Raw genomic sequence first — 17,677 nt, 5'->3', positions numbered from 1 at the left:
TCACTCTGTGTGTGTGTGTGTGTGTGTGTGTGTGTGTGTTACATAAATGTGTATAAGCGTGTGTTCCCTTCATCCTTGTGAAAATGTGGAGAAAAGAGGAAAATGTTTGATTAGCTCTGGCTTTCAGAATGTGATAAACAAGCAAGAGAAATATTTATTGTGCTTATTGTATATGATATATGATAAATAGTAATGCACACAAGAATTGGTACAAGAATTACTTCATATCTTCTTGAATGAGTATTTTTGAATTGCTACATTCTGAGAGCCAGAGCTAATCACTCAGTTTCGCCCCCCGGCAACGCATTCAGATCAAAGGCCGGCATCTTCATCGCCGTCTTCGTCTTGCTCGCACAAATCTGTAGACAGTGAGTATCAAACAGTTATAATCACCACTTTTACCATCTACTCTTTCTACTTATCTACTTATACGTATGTATACCTACCTTCTCCTGCAGCATTTTATTCTCTTCCTCCAGCAGCTTCTCCTGTTCTCACATCAATACATTTATTTATTAAGGTAGGTGACTCCGATTTACTCCATCCGTCCCACAAGAATATGCACTTTCTAATTTTAAAAACTCTTTTCTCTCCAATAAGATGAGATCCATTCTCCAAAAAAAATACCTTTAACTATTTACTCTCTATCTTTGTCTTACTTCACCAATTTTGCATTAACACTCATGCCAAACCCAAAGCGCATACTCTTTTAGGACAGATGGAATAGTATTTTATTTACATCTCGATCTGCAATTTCATCTAGTTTCTCCTCATACACATTTGAATACACTAGTCCTTTTATAATCATGACATAGCTCCGCCTTGAAATTATCAAAGATTTATGCAGTTCATGTGTAAATTACAAGGAGGGAATGTGTACCTTTCCGTGAAGGCTAGATAAAGACCCCAGAAGCAAATTTGTCTGCACAACCAACACAATTACTTATCATATAAAACTCTTAAACACGAAAGTAAAAAAAAAAGGGTGAATAGAGCATCAAAGGAAAACGACACCCTAACAAAATCTGTAGATAAACTCAACTCAGTCCACTAAGAGGTGGTCTCCTGTAAGGAAGGACATCCAGTCAGACTGCCTTACTCCATAGGCAAAACAGGCAAATTGATCATAAGACAGAACACAACTTCTCTAAATCTTATACTAGTATTATACTCCTTCGGTCTCATCTCACCGCAGTTGAGTTATTCCGTTTTTGGCAGTCCCATTATAATTAAGTCATTTTTTTACGGAAGAAATCAACAAAATTAACCTTTCTTACTGGACTCATTCCTACACTATTCCACTTAATTCATTGAAAACTCTTCTTTAATCTATGTGCCCAAAAGAAACACCTAAGCATTGTGTGACGGAGGGCTTAATTCTTTCTTTGGCCTCCTGGTCCCACCTCTGGCTTGTTAAAGGTTGGAGATTCAATCGGCTTAGCCAAGATTTTAAGCTCAGCACAAGTACTCTTTATCTACTTTTCATGTAATTGGGCATAACATAACACAGTGGCCTAATTGCTATATCTGCCTAGTCATGGTTAATACAAATGGCTTCCAAAAGACCAAGTAAGACTTATAACTTTTGGCAAAAAGAAAAAGATGGGATTTTTTGATATCTGAGATGAGCATGAAATTAAAGTCTAGTTAGGTACCTTAGTTGCCTACTCATGGTTGGTACAAATGGCTTCTAAAACCCAAAAGTAAGACTGATAGCAAAATGAAAAAAGATGGGATGCTTAGATAGTTGAGATGAGCATGAAAGTCAAGTTAGGTACCTTAGTTGCTCGGGTCTGTAGTAGTGCAGTTTCAAACTGTTTCTCCAGATGTACAAAGTCTGTGACGCTGAGATCATCGACGCTTGGCTTGTCGAGCTCCCTGCAAACATAAGATGAGTTATTGTAGCCAAGCCACGAAATGCAGACTTAAGAAAGTAAAGTAGAGGGATGGACTGTCTTACCTATCCACAATTTGAAGAAGCTCTTGACATTTGAGAAAACGTGAGTATTTTGAATATTGAGCCTGACATGAAAACAGAAAATCCTTCATAATATAGAATTTTTGTTTCATTTAGTTTTAGGCACACCATCACCACCCTAAACTGATTTTTAGAGACTAATTGACATTCAACATTTTAAAGGGAAAAAAGATTCTTACTACGTTCTGTTTTAAAATTCAGTAAGGGGGAGTAGAAAATATCGAGAATCAAACTCCGGAAAATAGAATAAACTTAAAGAGAACTAAAGATAGATAATTGGTCCATGAATCAGAAAATAATGGCCTGGTGTGTATTATTTATAAACGTACACAAGCTAAAAAGAACCACCCATACATACTGCTATCTTCATAAAAATAATGATTGCTACTGTATAAAATGCTTATAATTCTACAGAAAAAGTAATCAAATTAAGCATATGCTGCATACATATATCTATCTATTTACATTTCTATGTAGTTCTTATGTACATTTACAAATCTTTGTAAACATAAATACATTTACTATGTTATACACATGGTTACATAAGTTATCCTATAAACATGTGCATTTTAGAATGAAGATCGTCTAATAACATGTCATAGGCATAGGCATATAGTTACACATGTCCATTTTGATTATGGTCCGAACTTTGGAGCGAATTATTAAAATGCCACAAACCTTAAAAATAACAAAATATCTATTGAATTTTCATGGAAGTTGCAAAATAGCCAGATTTTTAGAAAATGCAAGAAAATGTCTTGAACTTTCATGGGAGTGGCAAATATAGCAAGATATTGAACTTGAAAATGCAATAAATGTCATGAACTTTCATGGGATTGAAATTTCAAGCTTTGAGCTATGAGGTGGAAAATCTGAAGGTGAAAGTTGACATGTCCATTCTGCTAATATTCTTTATCCTACCCGAAGTTGAACAAAGTCTCTTTAACATTAAAAATTGAAAATAAACATCTCAAATATGATGTTTACTGAACTTGAAACAGCACAAGGTGGAATAGAAAACTTCTACAGAATTTGCACATTACATACATGTCAACTTCGAGTCTTCCATGTTACAGATCAAAGCAAAAGTGTAAGTTCAGGCCAAGCTCCGTGAAAGTTGTGACATTTATTTTTTCCATTTCACCTTACACGAAAGTTCAATAGATTTTTGTATTTTCAAAGTTCAGGCTGTTTTATGGATAGTTCCAAACTTTAGGACATAAACTACAATACCCTCTAGTTATGCGTAAGTGTGGTAATATACAACAAAAATTCTATGTAGGCAAATGACTATATGGAATTTTATTCATCTACGGCAGGATACAGGGAATCACCACATGACATACTCATCTATATTATACACAGACAAAAACATTCATGCATGTATTTACTTTTCAAACTATGTAGGAACAATGATAGAAGTTAGTTGGGGGGGGGGGGGTGATCAATAAGCTTTAGAGACCGAGACAGCAAAAACCCCCACCGAGAAGAAAATAGTAAAAGACTCAAAACTAATATACTCATATAAGCGAAAAGTAAACGATCACAGGATAAACACCTTCGAGAAGGCCACACCTCCAAGGAGGGCAATGCCGGCAGCTTGACAAAACTCAAATAAATTTCTGAACACAAGTAACCCTGTGTATAAACTTACTAAAGATTCTAACTCGAAATAGTAGTCAAAGAATGTAAACTCCTAAACATGCTCAACCCAGGCAAAGATAAACTAAACATACTAAGAAATATGAAAAAAATCTGCAGGAAAAAGAAAAGGGAAGTAACTGAAAATGCTAATGCTGCTCATCCAACTTTTTCCATTTTGCTTAAGAAAACACAACCAGAAGTTAAAAAGAAAACGAGAACAGTGTAGGGAAGGCACAGAGACTAAGCAAATACAAGTGTATGAGAAAGAAGGATAAAAACTGAAGCATGGGGGTTTATAGGTTTCAGAACGAGCACTTGTTTTGATAACTTTTGTAATATTGCACAAACTGTTCCTTAATGTGAGGTAAGATGACACACCTTGCATGCATACCCGCAGATATGTTTTTGGCTTTACCAACAAAGAAACCCAAACAAAGGCCTAAACGGTTAAACCACATTAATTTCATAGGCAGAATTGCTTACCTGTGACTCACCAACTTGATTGGAGGGACCTGCTTCTGTCTCAGCCCGATTATGATACCGTTGAACAATCTCACTCAAGCTGGATAGCAATTTAATTTCAGGGAAGTGAGAATATCATTAAAAACACCAAAAGACAAAAGTTCACATGCAAGATTTATAACAGATTAGTTAATAATAGTGCAGTCTATAGGTAAATATCCAGAAATCCTTGATCCATCTATCAATCAAAAATTGAATATTAAAATAAAAACTAAAATAGGGATCAAGATTCGCGATTATCTCTGTCTGAAATCACAAGTCGTGAACAGCAACCCTTCCTCTGTCTCTCTCACTCTGAAACTGAGATATGTATCGGACCCTTTCTGTCCGTGGTGCCACCACCCGCCGCCCTTTCTCTCAGTAGAAAATTGGTGCGGTGAATGTGGAAAGAAATAGCGACGCGCATGAATGAGCAAGTCGAATGGACAGAGAAAGGCAGAGCTGAACATAACCACCATTTTTAGAGCAATTCCGAGAGTTTAGGGAACTCATCATGAACACACCCGGACCTGATGTTCTCAAATGTTCAAGTCATTCCACGAAAATGGGAAAAGACGGTGCTGAAATTCAATTTTTATTACACTCTAATATGGAGTTGCCTACGTTCAATGAAAGTGACATGGTCTCTTTGATAGCGAGGGCCGAACAATACCACTTTGCACAACACACCGGTGGAACGCGACATGCATGTGGTGCTAATTTCTCTATCCGGTCTGGCATGGATTAAAATCCTTTTGTCTTTCGCCATTGCTTACTTAGGAAGGCATTGCACGTGAACTCCGAAAGTAGTTTGAAATAAGTTTCACTTATGTTTGAACGCCTATGAAGCATGACGTGCCACTACATAGGATGGGTCCTTGAACGGTTTTTGATATTCGCTTACCTCAGTTTCCAGAGCTAACATACCAGCAATACGTTGGTTATTTCTTTGGAATCTCAAACCCCGCAAAACAGTTACTACGAAATATACAAATATCTAAAGCTTCTAAGATGCATCCAAAGACTTCCTTGACAATCCCTCCGTGTACGCACCCCCGGGCGATGGCCATACCCCATCGTTAAGCCACATCTACCTCAACCTCCATCCTATCCTATGAACGACAACATGGCTACGTTCATGGGTCCAAGGGTGAAATTTTTGAAGGTGAATCAAAGTACGACGACCTTTACACTGCATACCCTCATTCCAAAGTATTTCAAATGAAGAGTTTGGAAAGACATCGCCTTGGGGACTTGGTTTCAAAAGTGGGTTAAAGCTTGGTCCAACCCTTTGATGTCCGGTAAAAACATTGCAAGTTTTAGTTCGGGAGGACAATGTTGAGAATGGTGAAACGCTCCACGACGTCGACTACATAGAATTGGAGGACTCCGACTTAGAAGATCCTAGAGAAGGTTCGATTTCAAGTCCAATGTTTTAGCTTTGTGGACAAGGCTATTTTTTTTGGGAGGGGGTGCCTTTATTTGCAACATTGAGGCAATTACAAAGATGAGCTTGCTGAGTTGAAGGAAGTGGAGGTCGTTAGTTGTTACAACGTTGTTACGACAGTTCCAAAGGACTACTATAAGGTGGAATTAACATTGTGGCAGTCATGAAATGGTGGAGTAAGTGGCCATCATGCTATCTTTTCCTTGCAAGCACCAAGTTCAAAACAATGTCATCTTTATTGCTTCATTTCTTTAACAACTTCTTTGGTAGCTTCTTTGCACAACAACAAAAGGAAAAACATAGCTCCCGGTAAGAAACATAAAACTAAGTCCATTCAATTCATGAATTCTAATTTCAAAATTGGTGAAGTTTATTATTTGGGTATGAGAGGAATAAGATTCACTTGATTGGAATACTATCTATGAGGTTTCGATCTTCAAGGGCTAGAGAACCTAGTATGCATAATAAGTCTAAGAAAAGAGTCTCCTATATCAAGTTGTGTTAAAGGTTCTACTAAAGACACAAGAACCATATCCACATCTACAAAACAAAAATGCAAAACGGAGCACGATAGTTGAAAATAAAGGGCATGATGAAGAAATGGATGATGGAGAACTTGAGCAAGAACAAGTTGGGAATATTGATGTATCAAACGAGAAGAGTAAGAGGGATTCGTTTCTTTGGATACCAATGATGACAAAGAGGTGAGAATGACTATGTTAAAGATGACAAGGATTGAGGAAGATTTGAAGTTAGACATAATATGCAATGGTTTACTACTTTATGTTTTAATTGTTGTGCAAAAACTTAAATGATTAGACATTATGTCCTAATTATTATGCTGAGATTTAAGATAATATGTTTCCTACATTTTCTAAAATTTTGTACTTTATACTATTAATTATTCTATATATATTAATATTAAATTTATTAAATTATTTTATCAACCGATATGTTCCGCTATGCAGACCGCCATATTATAAGGATCTCAAATAATAAATTACTACGCAATAAGCAATTTTGAATAGGAGGCATGGTCATTAGAAATAATTTACGAATCATGCTTTTGTGTGGAGTAGAGAAGTGGTAATGAAAGAGTTAGTTTAAGGAGCTTGATTTTCGAAAGAGTTGATTTTATTAGAAGGTTAAATAATGCGAGTGTGAACGGAATGGCTTGTTTTGCTTAAACTGTATTCAAGACTGGAGGTATCCAGCCGGAGCTTATGTAGAAAATACTTCGAATAACTCTAAACTATAAAAAATCTCAAATATGCAAACATCTAAGTAGATTTGAATAGGGTAAGTTCTAATAGAGTTTTTGGATTAGAACATTTTATGGAATAGCTAGTTCCAAAGATTGAAGGATTAGAAACGATCAATTGATTATATAAGAGGATACTAATTTTAAATGTGGTGACTCTACCTAGTACTGTTGTTTGGTTGGTTGTTTACTATTTGGGACACTTATACAAAATTGTGAAATGCATGTGAAGGCCCATTTTCAAAAATTTTAAACTTTAATACTAGTATATGTTACTATTTTGATTTTCTCCTCCATAACCTATCAACATGGATTTTGTTATTGGAAGATCAAACCTAGACTAATCCATGAAATAAAATCTAAAACATGCTTTATATTTATTATCAAGCTAGCGCCAGCTATATTTACCTATATATTAAGGCCCATAAGCTTAATCGAACTAAATGAGTTTTCTAAATTGCTTTAAATTAACAAATGAAAATACTATGACATCATTAAAGTAAATACACATCCTCTTATGTTCAGACTAGACCTAAGAGCATGAAGATATAATACTTTTAGTTAGTTTATAATTTTTTGTAAAAAAATAAAATGCAATATATATAGATATTTAATTAGAAATTAAAGTATAAGTTAGTTATACAAAGTTAATAATTTAAAGCTATTTCAACTAACAATTTGCTCACAATCAAACCGAGAGTAATGGCCAGTTTATGACTTTATGCTACTCATTTAAACAATGAATTTCACCAGAAAATATATCAAAGCAACATCCATGTTTTATTTATTCAATCTATAGCCTTATAGCCTTGGGACTAGCCATATTACACACCTAAAATCTATGCAAAATAACTATGTTTCTCTATAATTTCAACTATTTCTGTTTTGAATAAATACAAAGCTTAACTATGTTTGTAAAGATAAGTGCACTATGTACTATGTAGTAACTTTAGAATAAATATCTATAAGTTCTACTATGTTTCTCTATAATTTCAACTATTCTAATGTTTGAATAAATACAAAGATAACTATGATCGAAAATATATAAAGGATAACACAAAAACAAACACTATCTTATAAGTCACAAATTGGAAACGCAATTACTAGCGTTGAAAAATGGCTAAAATTTAGGGCACAAGGAAAAGCGTCCTTAAGAAGGATAAATTTATCTACTATATGTATCAAGCTTTTGGGTTTCTAAGATGTTTCAAATTGTGCCCCTTAATTTTTGTTGAGACGCCAAGAATGGGGATACTTTTTTAAAGCATGGGTGATGTATTTAGAAAACAAAAATTAAAGTCCTTAGTGTAATACCTTAATCGTTCTTTTTATGTCGTGTAACTCATGTATAGCGTACAACCTTTCAATGCATCGCAATATAGAAATGATCCTTAAAAGTCAAAACGTTCAAGGGTAAATTTTTTGATTACATACCGAAGTTGTCAAGTTTGATTTTTTCCGCAGTTTGAAAACATGTGGTGCAAAAATGTAATTTTGTGTGTAGAGTGGAGCCAAAATAATGAGTTTTAAGAAAGCTAAAACCAAGTTTTTCAAACGGTAAGATGTGCTAAAATAAAAATATTTATAGATCATAAAGCACAAGACAATGTTTTGTTTTGGGTGCTTACCATAGCACTGAATGGACCCATTGTGATGTTTGTATGTACATAGCAAACACTTCTGATCTTTATAAGTGTACAACCTTAATGACATAAAATGAAGAAGATTAAACAAGAATATATAGTTTTACTTCTTATTTATTATTTATGAAAAGTTATCCCAATTTATCATTAGGTAGAAAATATTTTCAACATCATCAAAAAACGATATTTTACTCTCCATCAATCTTGTGCTTGTAGGAAAAATTAGTTATAGCATCTGCTAAAAATTCAAAGCGTAGGACTTCATTCACTGGAACAGTCTCAAATATCTTTTAAAGTTGCAAATTTGTTGAAAGGTCATACGTTACTATAGGTACAATAACTAGTGTGTTGATATTATACAAACACTAATATTTAAAAATAAAATCATTAGACATTGTTTTCAGCACAAAACAAGTAGTAGTTGACAAAACTGTGCATGCAATATCACTAAAGAAAAGCAAATATATCAAAATTAAATGATAAACTAAATGCATGCAATGTAATAACAGCCACAAAGAATATAGCTAGTAAACATAAACTAAATGAAGGCTTTCATAATCACCCAAATGAAATAGTAATTGTCTATGTGTATTTTTAACTCTCGAGGTATTACCAGGAGCTACTCATTACATAAATAATAATAACTAATCACCATTCCAAATTCACCAATGACAAAAGGTTTTGGTTGTTGATGGACATGAACCAACACCAACACATAGGTATAGGTGACACAGTTCAAATGAGATTGGGCTATAACTAAGCACCTTGCCCTTATCGCCTATTTTACCGTGGCTTCGGGCAATCTAAAGTGAGTAATAAGCTGATTAATAAGTAATCTCTGATGTGTTATGTATATTCCCTCGGAGGAGCCTAAAATGCCTTCTAATCCTTAACAAGAGTAGACCTGCCAAAAGCCATTTTGCAAGAGACGAGTCTCTATCATGCTTATCAGTATATATTCATTAAACACAAGTCCATAAAAGAAAAGGTCGAATATCAATTGCAATTGCTAAGAGCTAAGTTCGCCTATTCTATCTCAAATTTCAACATTATTGCATGTCACCAAATCTCATCCTGCCAATGCCAAGTGAAAGCTCTAACTGAAACTACAAGGTTGGTGGTTGGGTTGGTGGCTACTTTTAAGGGCATCATTTTATGCATTTTGTTGCACTAGATAAAGACACTGCTCACATGCACATGCACTATTGAGCAGGAAGCTATAGGATAGAAAATGAGCAGCTAGCTAAAAACATTTGTGTTTACTGTTTCCCAAGTAGATTTGAGATTGCACACCTAAGTCAAAATCCACTAAGTCTAAGCACGTCTCTTACTTCAAGGCTAAGTAATTCTGTGAGCGACAAGTAACCGCCACCATTATAGTTGTACAATTAATAAAAATATTCAGAGAAAATCACTTCGTAAGTCGGGAAAATTCTAATTGGAAGCGAATTCCGATGCACACGGTTCCAGATAAGCTTAAACAAAACCACAGTAATTGTACGACAAAACATGAGGTAACAAATACTCCTATCTGGGGGGCAAATCAAAATATGATTATGCTAAATTAAGACCCAAATCGTGATCACTCAAGCACGAGATCTAAACTCAGGCATGGAAAATAGAGCTTAATTAAATAAAAATAAAATAAAAAAGGAACCTGTTGGTGCTGCAGAAGTGGTAAGGCTTCCCCCGGCAAGAGTAGATAATGACGCCGATGTCGAGGTCGCAGAGCACCGATAGCTCCTTGGCCTTTTTAAACAATCCATTCCGGCGCTTGGAGAAGGTGACCTGGCGCGAGCTCTTATCCTCGATTCGCTTGATCTCGAGCTTCCTCCTCCCCATTTTCCCCCAAAATTAGGTCTCAAAATAGGGTGGCATTGAGAGGTTGGGTTTTTTTATGTGATGTGAAAAAATAAGGGTGGGGGAATCGGGGATAAAGATTAATGCGGGGTAGAATAGAAGCGAAACGACGTGGAATCTAGTTTGGAAAGGGGAGGGGAGGACTGACGTCTAAATATAGTGAAACACATGTCGTAGTCACTGTGGCCTCTAGAAGCGGCGGGGTGAAAAAATTAAAATTAATTTATTCGAAATAAGGGACACGGGCTTATTCAACACGTGTGTAAATCAATCAATCCGACGTGGGCTCTACATACATGTGGTGTGTGTTGCACATTCAAGTCAATGGGACAACAACTCTTGATAGTTGATATGGTATGTAATAGCTACATTTATTTGTGTAATATATGTTCCTATTGGGGGTATGAAAATAATTGTATTCTAGTTTAAAGGATTGTGTCATACGGACTATTATCTAATGGATCACAATGAATTCAATATTCAACGCACTTTTTCAAATCGCTTATAATTTATCTACACCTATTTAACTAAGCATTCATGCTCATCTCAAATTTATATATTCCTTTTGTCTATGAAAATTATACTTATCTTTTCATTTCAAGATGTTCACGAAAAATAATTCATATAAAAGTGAAAAGTTTCTATCAAATTATTAATATACTATTCTATTTATTTTTCTCTTTATTTCACATATTTAACCCATTTTTTTTCATTCTCTCAACTATTTTATCAATTTCTCATTAAAAGATAGAGTATATTATTTATCCAAATAATTTTTTTTAATGAACGGATGGAGTACTATTATTAGCTTATTATTCAATTTCATCAATTTAATTTACAAAATTATCTAAATTTAATCAAATATGATTTGTTATATTATTGGGCATGTGACCTAAATACTTTATTTTTATAGAAAGGATAATATAACTTTTCATATTGTTCCTCTAATCAATTATGTGCGTGTACTTATCTAAATCCAAATAAAAAATAATTTCATAATTCATTATAGTCTCATTTACGTACACTAAAACTAATTCTTATTAATTATCCGAACTGTTTGAATTGACTTATGTTCAAAGTTCGAACACATTTTTTTCCTAACCGGCACAAACTATATTATGAAAATAATATTATTACTACTAATTCCCTTCGTCTCTTTCTGTTTTACTCAAATAAATAGTGTGGCAAATGGCAATATCCGAGTATCCGACCATATCTTTATATCCAAAACTACAGTTTGCGGAATTTGTGGAATTCCATTTGGCAGTACCCATTCGCTTGTATTCGAGTTACTATTTGATTTATTAATGTTCTTTAATCTTTCTTGAAGTTTAAAAATAGACACTATATATTTTTCAACTTTACTCGATGTTGAAGTGAAAGAAGCCAAGGAAGTTTTCACATTGAAATGTTATTTTCTAAACAGTTTAAGTTTGTATCCAATTATTTTAACAAGTACTACTATATACAGTTTGTATCCCCAATTAAGACTTCTTATGATATCAATTTGAATAGTATAAGTATTAAAGTAGGGGTAAATATTTGGAATTTTGTCTAATATGTTCCGATTTGGATATTCAAAAGTTCATAAAAATAAATCCAAATCAATTTGAATTGTCTAAAAATCTAAACCGAGCTATGAAAACCAATCTAAATCGAAATATCAAAATTTCATAAAAATGTCAAGTAAACATAAATCCGAATATATCTATAAAACTATGAGTAAAGACCAAAATTGGTCATAAACATATGACCATTTTACGTATTTGGTACTAAACATTATCTTTTGGATTTTTTGGTCCTGAACATATGGAAATTTGATCATTTTGGTCCTGGACTAACGGTTTCATTAAAAACTAACGGTTAAAGGATTTAATCCCGATTTTGACCAAATTAAACTTTTAATTCTAATTTTTTACTCCCTAATTATTTTTATAAATATTCTTTTAAAATTAGAATTAAATAATATGTTTAGGGTACTTATTTCTTCAGCATCGTGGTCGATTTTACTTCAATTTCATCTTCTTCATTCCTCTTCCTCTCAAACCCTAGTTATGGAGCGATCGACTTTCAGCAAAGGGTTTAATCAGCGCTGATACAACTTGAAGAGAACACACCGAGCTCATCGACATTATCGCCTTCACCCTCCGATTAAAACCGCTGTCACAAACACGTCCTTGTTTAACAGCAACAACTCCTTCATCGTCACCGCCGCCTTCTCACGCACCTTAATTCTGAAGCCAGGGTCGCAGAGGATCTCCTGCAGCTGCGAGAAAACGCTAGATTTCAGCACGAGATCTTGCAGATTCATGTCGAAGCCGCGCAAGAGCCGCTCCTGAAGAGCTGAAATTCCGTTGAACAACTCATCCTCATCGCTCGATTTCGCGCCGGATATGGGCAGCGACGATAGGATTTTGGTCAAATTAGAGACGATTTCGCGGTCGATCAAGGCGTGGAGCTCCGATTCCGCCTCGGCGGCGAGGCGAGAGACCTCGTGCGACCGGAGGCGGCGGGTGACGAAGGAGACGAGGCCGAGGCGCGACGGCTTGGAGTCATGGAGCTCCTACGCAGCGTCGGCCAGCTGCGAGAGGGAGAAGTGGTTCGGATTCGCCGCTAGGATTGAGCTCGAAGCTGTTCAGAGCTCCAGCAGCAGTTTAATGGCGGAGGCTGAAGAAATAAGAACCCTAAACATATTATTTAATTCTAATTTGAAAAGAATATTTATAAAAATAATTAGAGAATTAATTAAATAGGGAGTGAAAAATCAGAATTAAAAGTTTAATTTGGTCAAAATCAGGATTAAACCCGTTGACCATTAGTTTTTAACGGAACAGTTAGTCCATGACCAAAAGATAATATTTAGGACCAAAAACGTAAAATAACCATATAATTTTAGCCTTTACTCTAAGACTATCAATAGACTTTTTCTTACGCATGTAAAAGTCTAAAACAACTAAACACACTTTTTCATACACATGTAAAAGTCTTAAACAGCTAAACACAATGGGTATACAAATACAAAATTAGAAGAATGTGCAAGTAACAATTGTACCACCCAAAATAGCACCGACAAACCTGCTGCCGGGCTTTCGTTGGGCTGTGCCCTACATGTTCTTTAAACAAAATTTCTAACTGTACGTTTTAATTCGACATAGTTCTTAATTCTCATACTACAATTCATTCCACGCGGCAGGTTTCTCTCTCCCTATGCGCATAATTATGTGTTTCGATGAACTGAAAACTGGTTTTACATAGTTCACTAAATAATGATACTATGATAATTGGCTACTTTTACAATATCTAGCTAGAATCATTCTTCAACACACTGCGAGCAGAAAATACATGTCATTCAGAGGAAGAGGCGGCCGCGGCCGTGGTGGCCCCCCTAGAGCCAAGCAAATGCCCTTCGATCTTTTCCCGGTAACGCCATGCATCCTACTTTTTTTTTCTTTTTTTCTTTTTAATAAATGCAGTCTAGTTATCTGGCGGCGTAGTAGTTTTGATTCTAGGCCAATTTGATTGATTGATAGGAAATTCCGATAGGCGTTGTGAGGTATTCTGTGGAAGAAGTAAACAAGTACTCTAGGTTTGTGTCTTGGTCACAGAATCTGCACATCTTTTTCGAGACATCTCCTTATCATTACCAAGATAGAAGGCTAACCTTACCGAGTACGTTTCCCCTTTTCAATTTCCGATCATTTTTGCCACTTTGATGGACAATTCTGCCATGATCCGATTTCAAATTAGGGGAGTTTACGTTGAAAGACATATCATGTAGTAGTGGGGATGTGAGTTCGTTTTCTTCCCTAATTTTTTCTAATGTGATTTACATGACTATAATCAATTCTATGGAGATTTATTGTTTAGCACTTTAGCAAAATTTCATCTGTTTTGACTGAGCGTCCTACTGTTCGGTGTAGGCTTGATGGAGCAAAATGTGCTATAAAAATTGAATGGCAAAGCTATATCTCATCTGAATATGTAGTCCTTTGTTGTTAATGAACTTGCAATGCAGTCAAATTGCTACTCATAATTGTGTCTTGAGTTTTTATTCCATGCAATTTTTTACAATCAGTAGGTCTGATATATCTCTATAAATTATTGCAGAATCGCAAAAAGTAGACATAGAGAGGTACTCGGATAAGAAATTGCAGGCAACAAGGGTTAAACAACCACTCCATCACTTAATAATGATGGACAAAGATCATATGCCTGCAGAACTAGTCAGAGGTCAATGTTCTGTTTCTATATTAAACAACTGTCGTAGTTTGTAGCATCAATTTTCTGATTGCCTGTGAATTTCTTGGTCTCATGTATGTCATATATTCTTTCACGTAACAGGTGGACATCACACTGTCAAGAGAGTCAAGTGGGACAATGAAATAGGTAATAAGTTCCCAAGAATTAATATCCTTATTTGTTGATGTTCATCATAAGCATGGATGTCGCTTAAGTATGCTGCCCGATTTGTGAGCACTTTTTCCATTTGAATTTTCTATTCATAATGTGCTGCTGATTGAATGAAAATTTGTAACGATTATAACAGACTTGAACAAACTTGATCAGTTTGAGAAGCTTGAGGAAAAGAATAAGGTAAATTTTCCATATCTCAACTGAAATTCTTTTTAGCGTCTACTTCGTCTGAGTTACTCGAAGCAATGTCTTACCTTTTGTGCTTTTACTATGTCATTTTGATCATCTTTTCATCTTTTTTTTTGTCTGTGGAATATGTGCTTTTAGGGAACTGAAGAAGAAAACGAAGAGGAGGAAATAGAAGAAGAGGAAAATGAAGACAATGAAGAATTTAGTGATGACGAAGAATATACGAAGGTATTGCTGACCTGGTGCATCTCACTCAATTTGCATAATTTTCACCATAAACCTTATTTTTCTGCTATATTCAACATCTGACAATCTTGTGAATGCTTGTTTTTCAAATTATTCGCTCATTTAAGTTTCCGTTGATTTGTTCGAGATATAATCCCCTGGATGAGAATTATAAGAACTGCAGCTAATACATCTGCAATTTTCAGGGTGAATATGTTGATGATGATGAAGATGACTTAAACATGGATGAGGAGGCGAACGAAGATGGTATACTTGATTTTGCTCATGGCTTTTGCTTTTCAACTTATGTTTCCTTTGATCTCCACTTATGAATTTCTGATATTTGCAGATAACGCGATTTATTGAGTTAGCATCACATTGTTCAACAACTTGACTACATGTGGTATATTTTTGCTTGCAACATAGTAAGCTCTAATTTAGACGGTGTTATAACACCAACTGCTAGTAGGATTTAGACCTGGTTACATGTTATCAATTTTTTTAGATATAGTACTCCGTATTTACGTATTGTAAATGAACTTTTTGGTCTTTGGTTTATTCTCTATGTGGTATTAAGCTAGAATATAACATAACTTCTCTGTTTATAATATAACAGAGTATTAAAAATATGTTAATTAAAATTAGAGAATAACACTGTTGAAATTCACTCTCGTGAATAATTCTCTTAAAATAAACTAAAATGTAGTATCTTCGCGACCAAAACCTAAACAGTTCACGTTGTTTCTTGAAAATTCTTGCTATAACCTATGAAAATAGTTAGGAAAATAGTAAAATACATCCATGATATGCCCGAAGCATAATATTTTACATATTACAATCGCCGGCATTTCTATTTATTTCTTGAAAATTCTTCTCGGAATTCATACAATTTAAATCAGAAGTGTATTTAAATCTGAATATGCGTATCGTCCTTATCTATTTTGAATTAATTTAAATAAACAATTTAATAAGTATAAAGTAACCAGTCAACAGTTCACTCGAAAAACCCTAGATAGAAGCCCAAAAGCAAAAAACGTCGGCTAAGATAAAGCCCAATTCAATACAATCAACCCTAGCTAACAATCGAGATCTGAAAAAATAAATTAGCAGATTTAAAAAAATAAAGAAAATTTAACTATACAAATTCGCAAATTCCAAAGCAGAAACACGAAAATACACACCATAACATAAGAAGATGGTGATAAATCTGAATTTTTTATGGAGAATAATTACCTGATGAACCGTTTGAACGGAGATGGAGGAGGCGAATTTGCAGAGAAAAGGGCAGTCGCGAAGAGAGGAGATAGATGCAGAGTGAATTGGGAGAAAATAATTTTGACCCGTTTAACTAATTTGACCCGAATAGATCCGCGTGTTTTTAAGTTTTGACCCGTGGAATTGAAATGTTGCGATTTGAATTCTTTTGTTCAACCGTGGAATTAAAATCATAGAATTGGAAAACTTAGAATTATAATTCAATTCTAATTCTACGCAATTTTAAAGTACCAAACAATGAAATTGGAATTTAAGACTCCAATTCCAATTCCATAGCTCCAATTCCATGTTCCCAAACACAGCCTTAAAATAAACTAAAATGTAGTATCTTCGCGACCAAAACCTAAACAACTCACGTTGTTTCTTGAAAATTCTTGCTATAACCTCTGAAAATATTTAGGAAAATAGTAGTAAAATACATCCATCTATGCCCGAAGCATAATATTTTAAATATTACAATCGCCGGCATTTCTATTTATTTCTTGAAAATTCTTCTCGGAATTTATGCAATTTAAATCAAAAGTGTATCTAAATCTGAATATGCGTATCGTCCTTATCTATTTTGAATTAATTTAAATAAACAATTTAATATTTTAACTATTAAATCAAATAATTTAAAAATAGAATAAAATTATAAAATGATAGCACTATAAAGTAGTATAAAGTTTAATACTCATTTTGATACAAATCAAATTCCGTAACCAATGTGATACAATGGATGATTATCTATGAAATTAACTCACAAACCACTACATTTATTCATATCTTTTGATAAACTTCAAGTTCAAACTTATAGCTAGTGAGTACATACCGCTGAGTTATATTTGTTGATGAGCATGATTCACTTTAATAGAAGAATTAATAATAATAATAATAATAATAATAATAATAATAATAATTTGTTACTTATATATTTTTTTTCGTTTTTTTTCGCTTGTTATGGTTTTTGAATCTTTTTGCGGCCATTTCCGTTCGAGAGATTTCAGAAAAAAAGGACTTAATTCGCATGTCTTTCGAAATTTAGGATTAATTTCGCTAACCTTTCAAAATAGGGGATCGTGGCATGCGAATTTTTTGAAATAAGTGATTTTTGAGTTTTTATCTATTTTCACTTCTTTTTTCTTAATATTTTTATCACAATATTTATGAATTGGCCAAATTACCCCTATTATTTTCACATATTTTGATGTTTTACTCAACTCATGAATTTTTTACCCAATTCTGCAAATCTGCCGTCTCCA

At 34.3% G+C, this 17,677-nt stretch overlaps 2 protein-coding genes across 8 annotated transcripts; one reads left to right on the top strand and one right to left on the bottom strand.

The window, feature by feature from the left end:
- Nucleotides 1-86: 86 nt before the first annotated feature.
- LOC125214803 (agamous-like MADS-box protein AGL31) lies at nt 87-10,473 on the bottom strand. Of its 6 annotated transcripts, none has more exons than XM_048115964.1 (9): nt 10,132-10,473; nt 4,106-4,184; nt 3,537-3,616; nt 1,961-2,022; nt 1,779-1,878; nt 1,042-1,065; nt 881-922; nt 443-488; nt 87-359 (listed from the first exon to the last, which is right to left on the bottom strand). In XM_048115964.1, exons 1-8 carry the CDS (start codon nt 10,314-10,316, stop codon nt 443-445), a joined length of 618 nt encoding a protein of 205 aa, XP_047971921.1. In that variant the 5' UTR covers nt 10,317-10,473; the 3' UTR covers nt 87-359. The 6 variants fall into 6 exon arrangements, with proteins under 6 accessions (XP_047971921.1, XP_047971919.1, XP_047971920.1 ...); XM_048115962.1 differs by having other exon boundaries at nt 447-488; nt 10,132-10,472; XM_048115963.1 differs by lacking the exon at nt 1,042-1,065 and having other exon boundaries at nt 447-488; nt 10,132-10,471.
- A 2,958-nt stretch (nt 10,474-13,431) lies between these two features.
- Nucleotides 13,432-15,701, top strand: LOC125209455 (glutamic acid-rich protein-like). Of its 2 annotated transcripts, XM_048109054.1 has the most exons (9): nt 13,432-13,527; nt 13,639-13,754; nt 13,865-14,003; nt 14,442-14,564; nt 14,676-14,720; nt 14,881-14,927; nt 15,075-15,164; nt 15,368-15,428; nt 15,511-15,701. In XM_048109054.1, exons 2-9 carry the CDS (start codon nt 13,677-13,679, stop codon nt 15,525-15,527), a joined length of 600 nt encoding a protein of 199 aa, XP_047965011.1. In that variant the 5' UTR covers nt 13,432-13,527; nt 13,639-13,676; the 3' UTR covers nt 15,528-15,701. The 2 variants fall into 2 exon arrangements, with proteins under 2 accessions (XP_047965011.1, XP_047965012.1); XM_048109055.1 differs by lacking the exon at nt 13,432-13,527 and having other exon boundaries at nt 13,608-13,754.
- Nucleotides 15,702-17,677: the final 1,976 nt, after the last annotated feature.

This window comes from Salvia hispanica, chromosome 3, assembly GCF_023119035.1.
Source record: "Salvia hispanica cultivar TCC Black 2014 chromosome 3, UniMelb_Shisp_WGS_1.0, whole genome shotgun sequence".
Classification (NCBI taxonomy): domain Eukaryota; kingdom Viridiplantae; phylum Streptophyta; class Magnoliopsida; order Lamiales; family Lamiaceae; genus Salvia; species Salvia hispanica.
The sequence above is the reverse complement of the archived record's forward strand: the minus strand, read 5'-3'. Positions and strand labels throughout refer to the sequence as shown.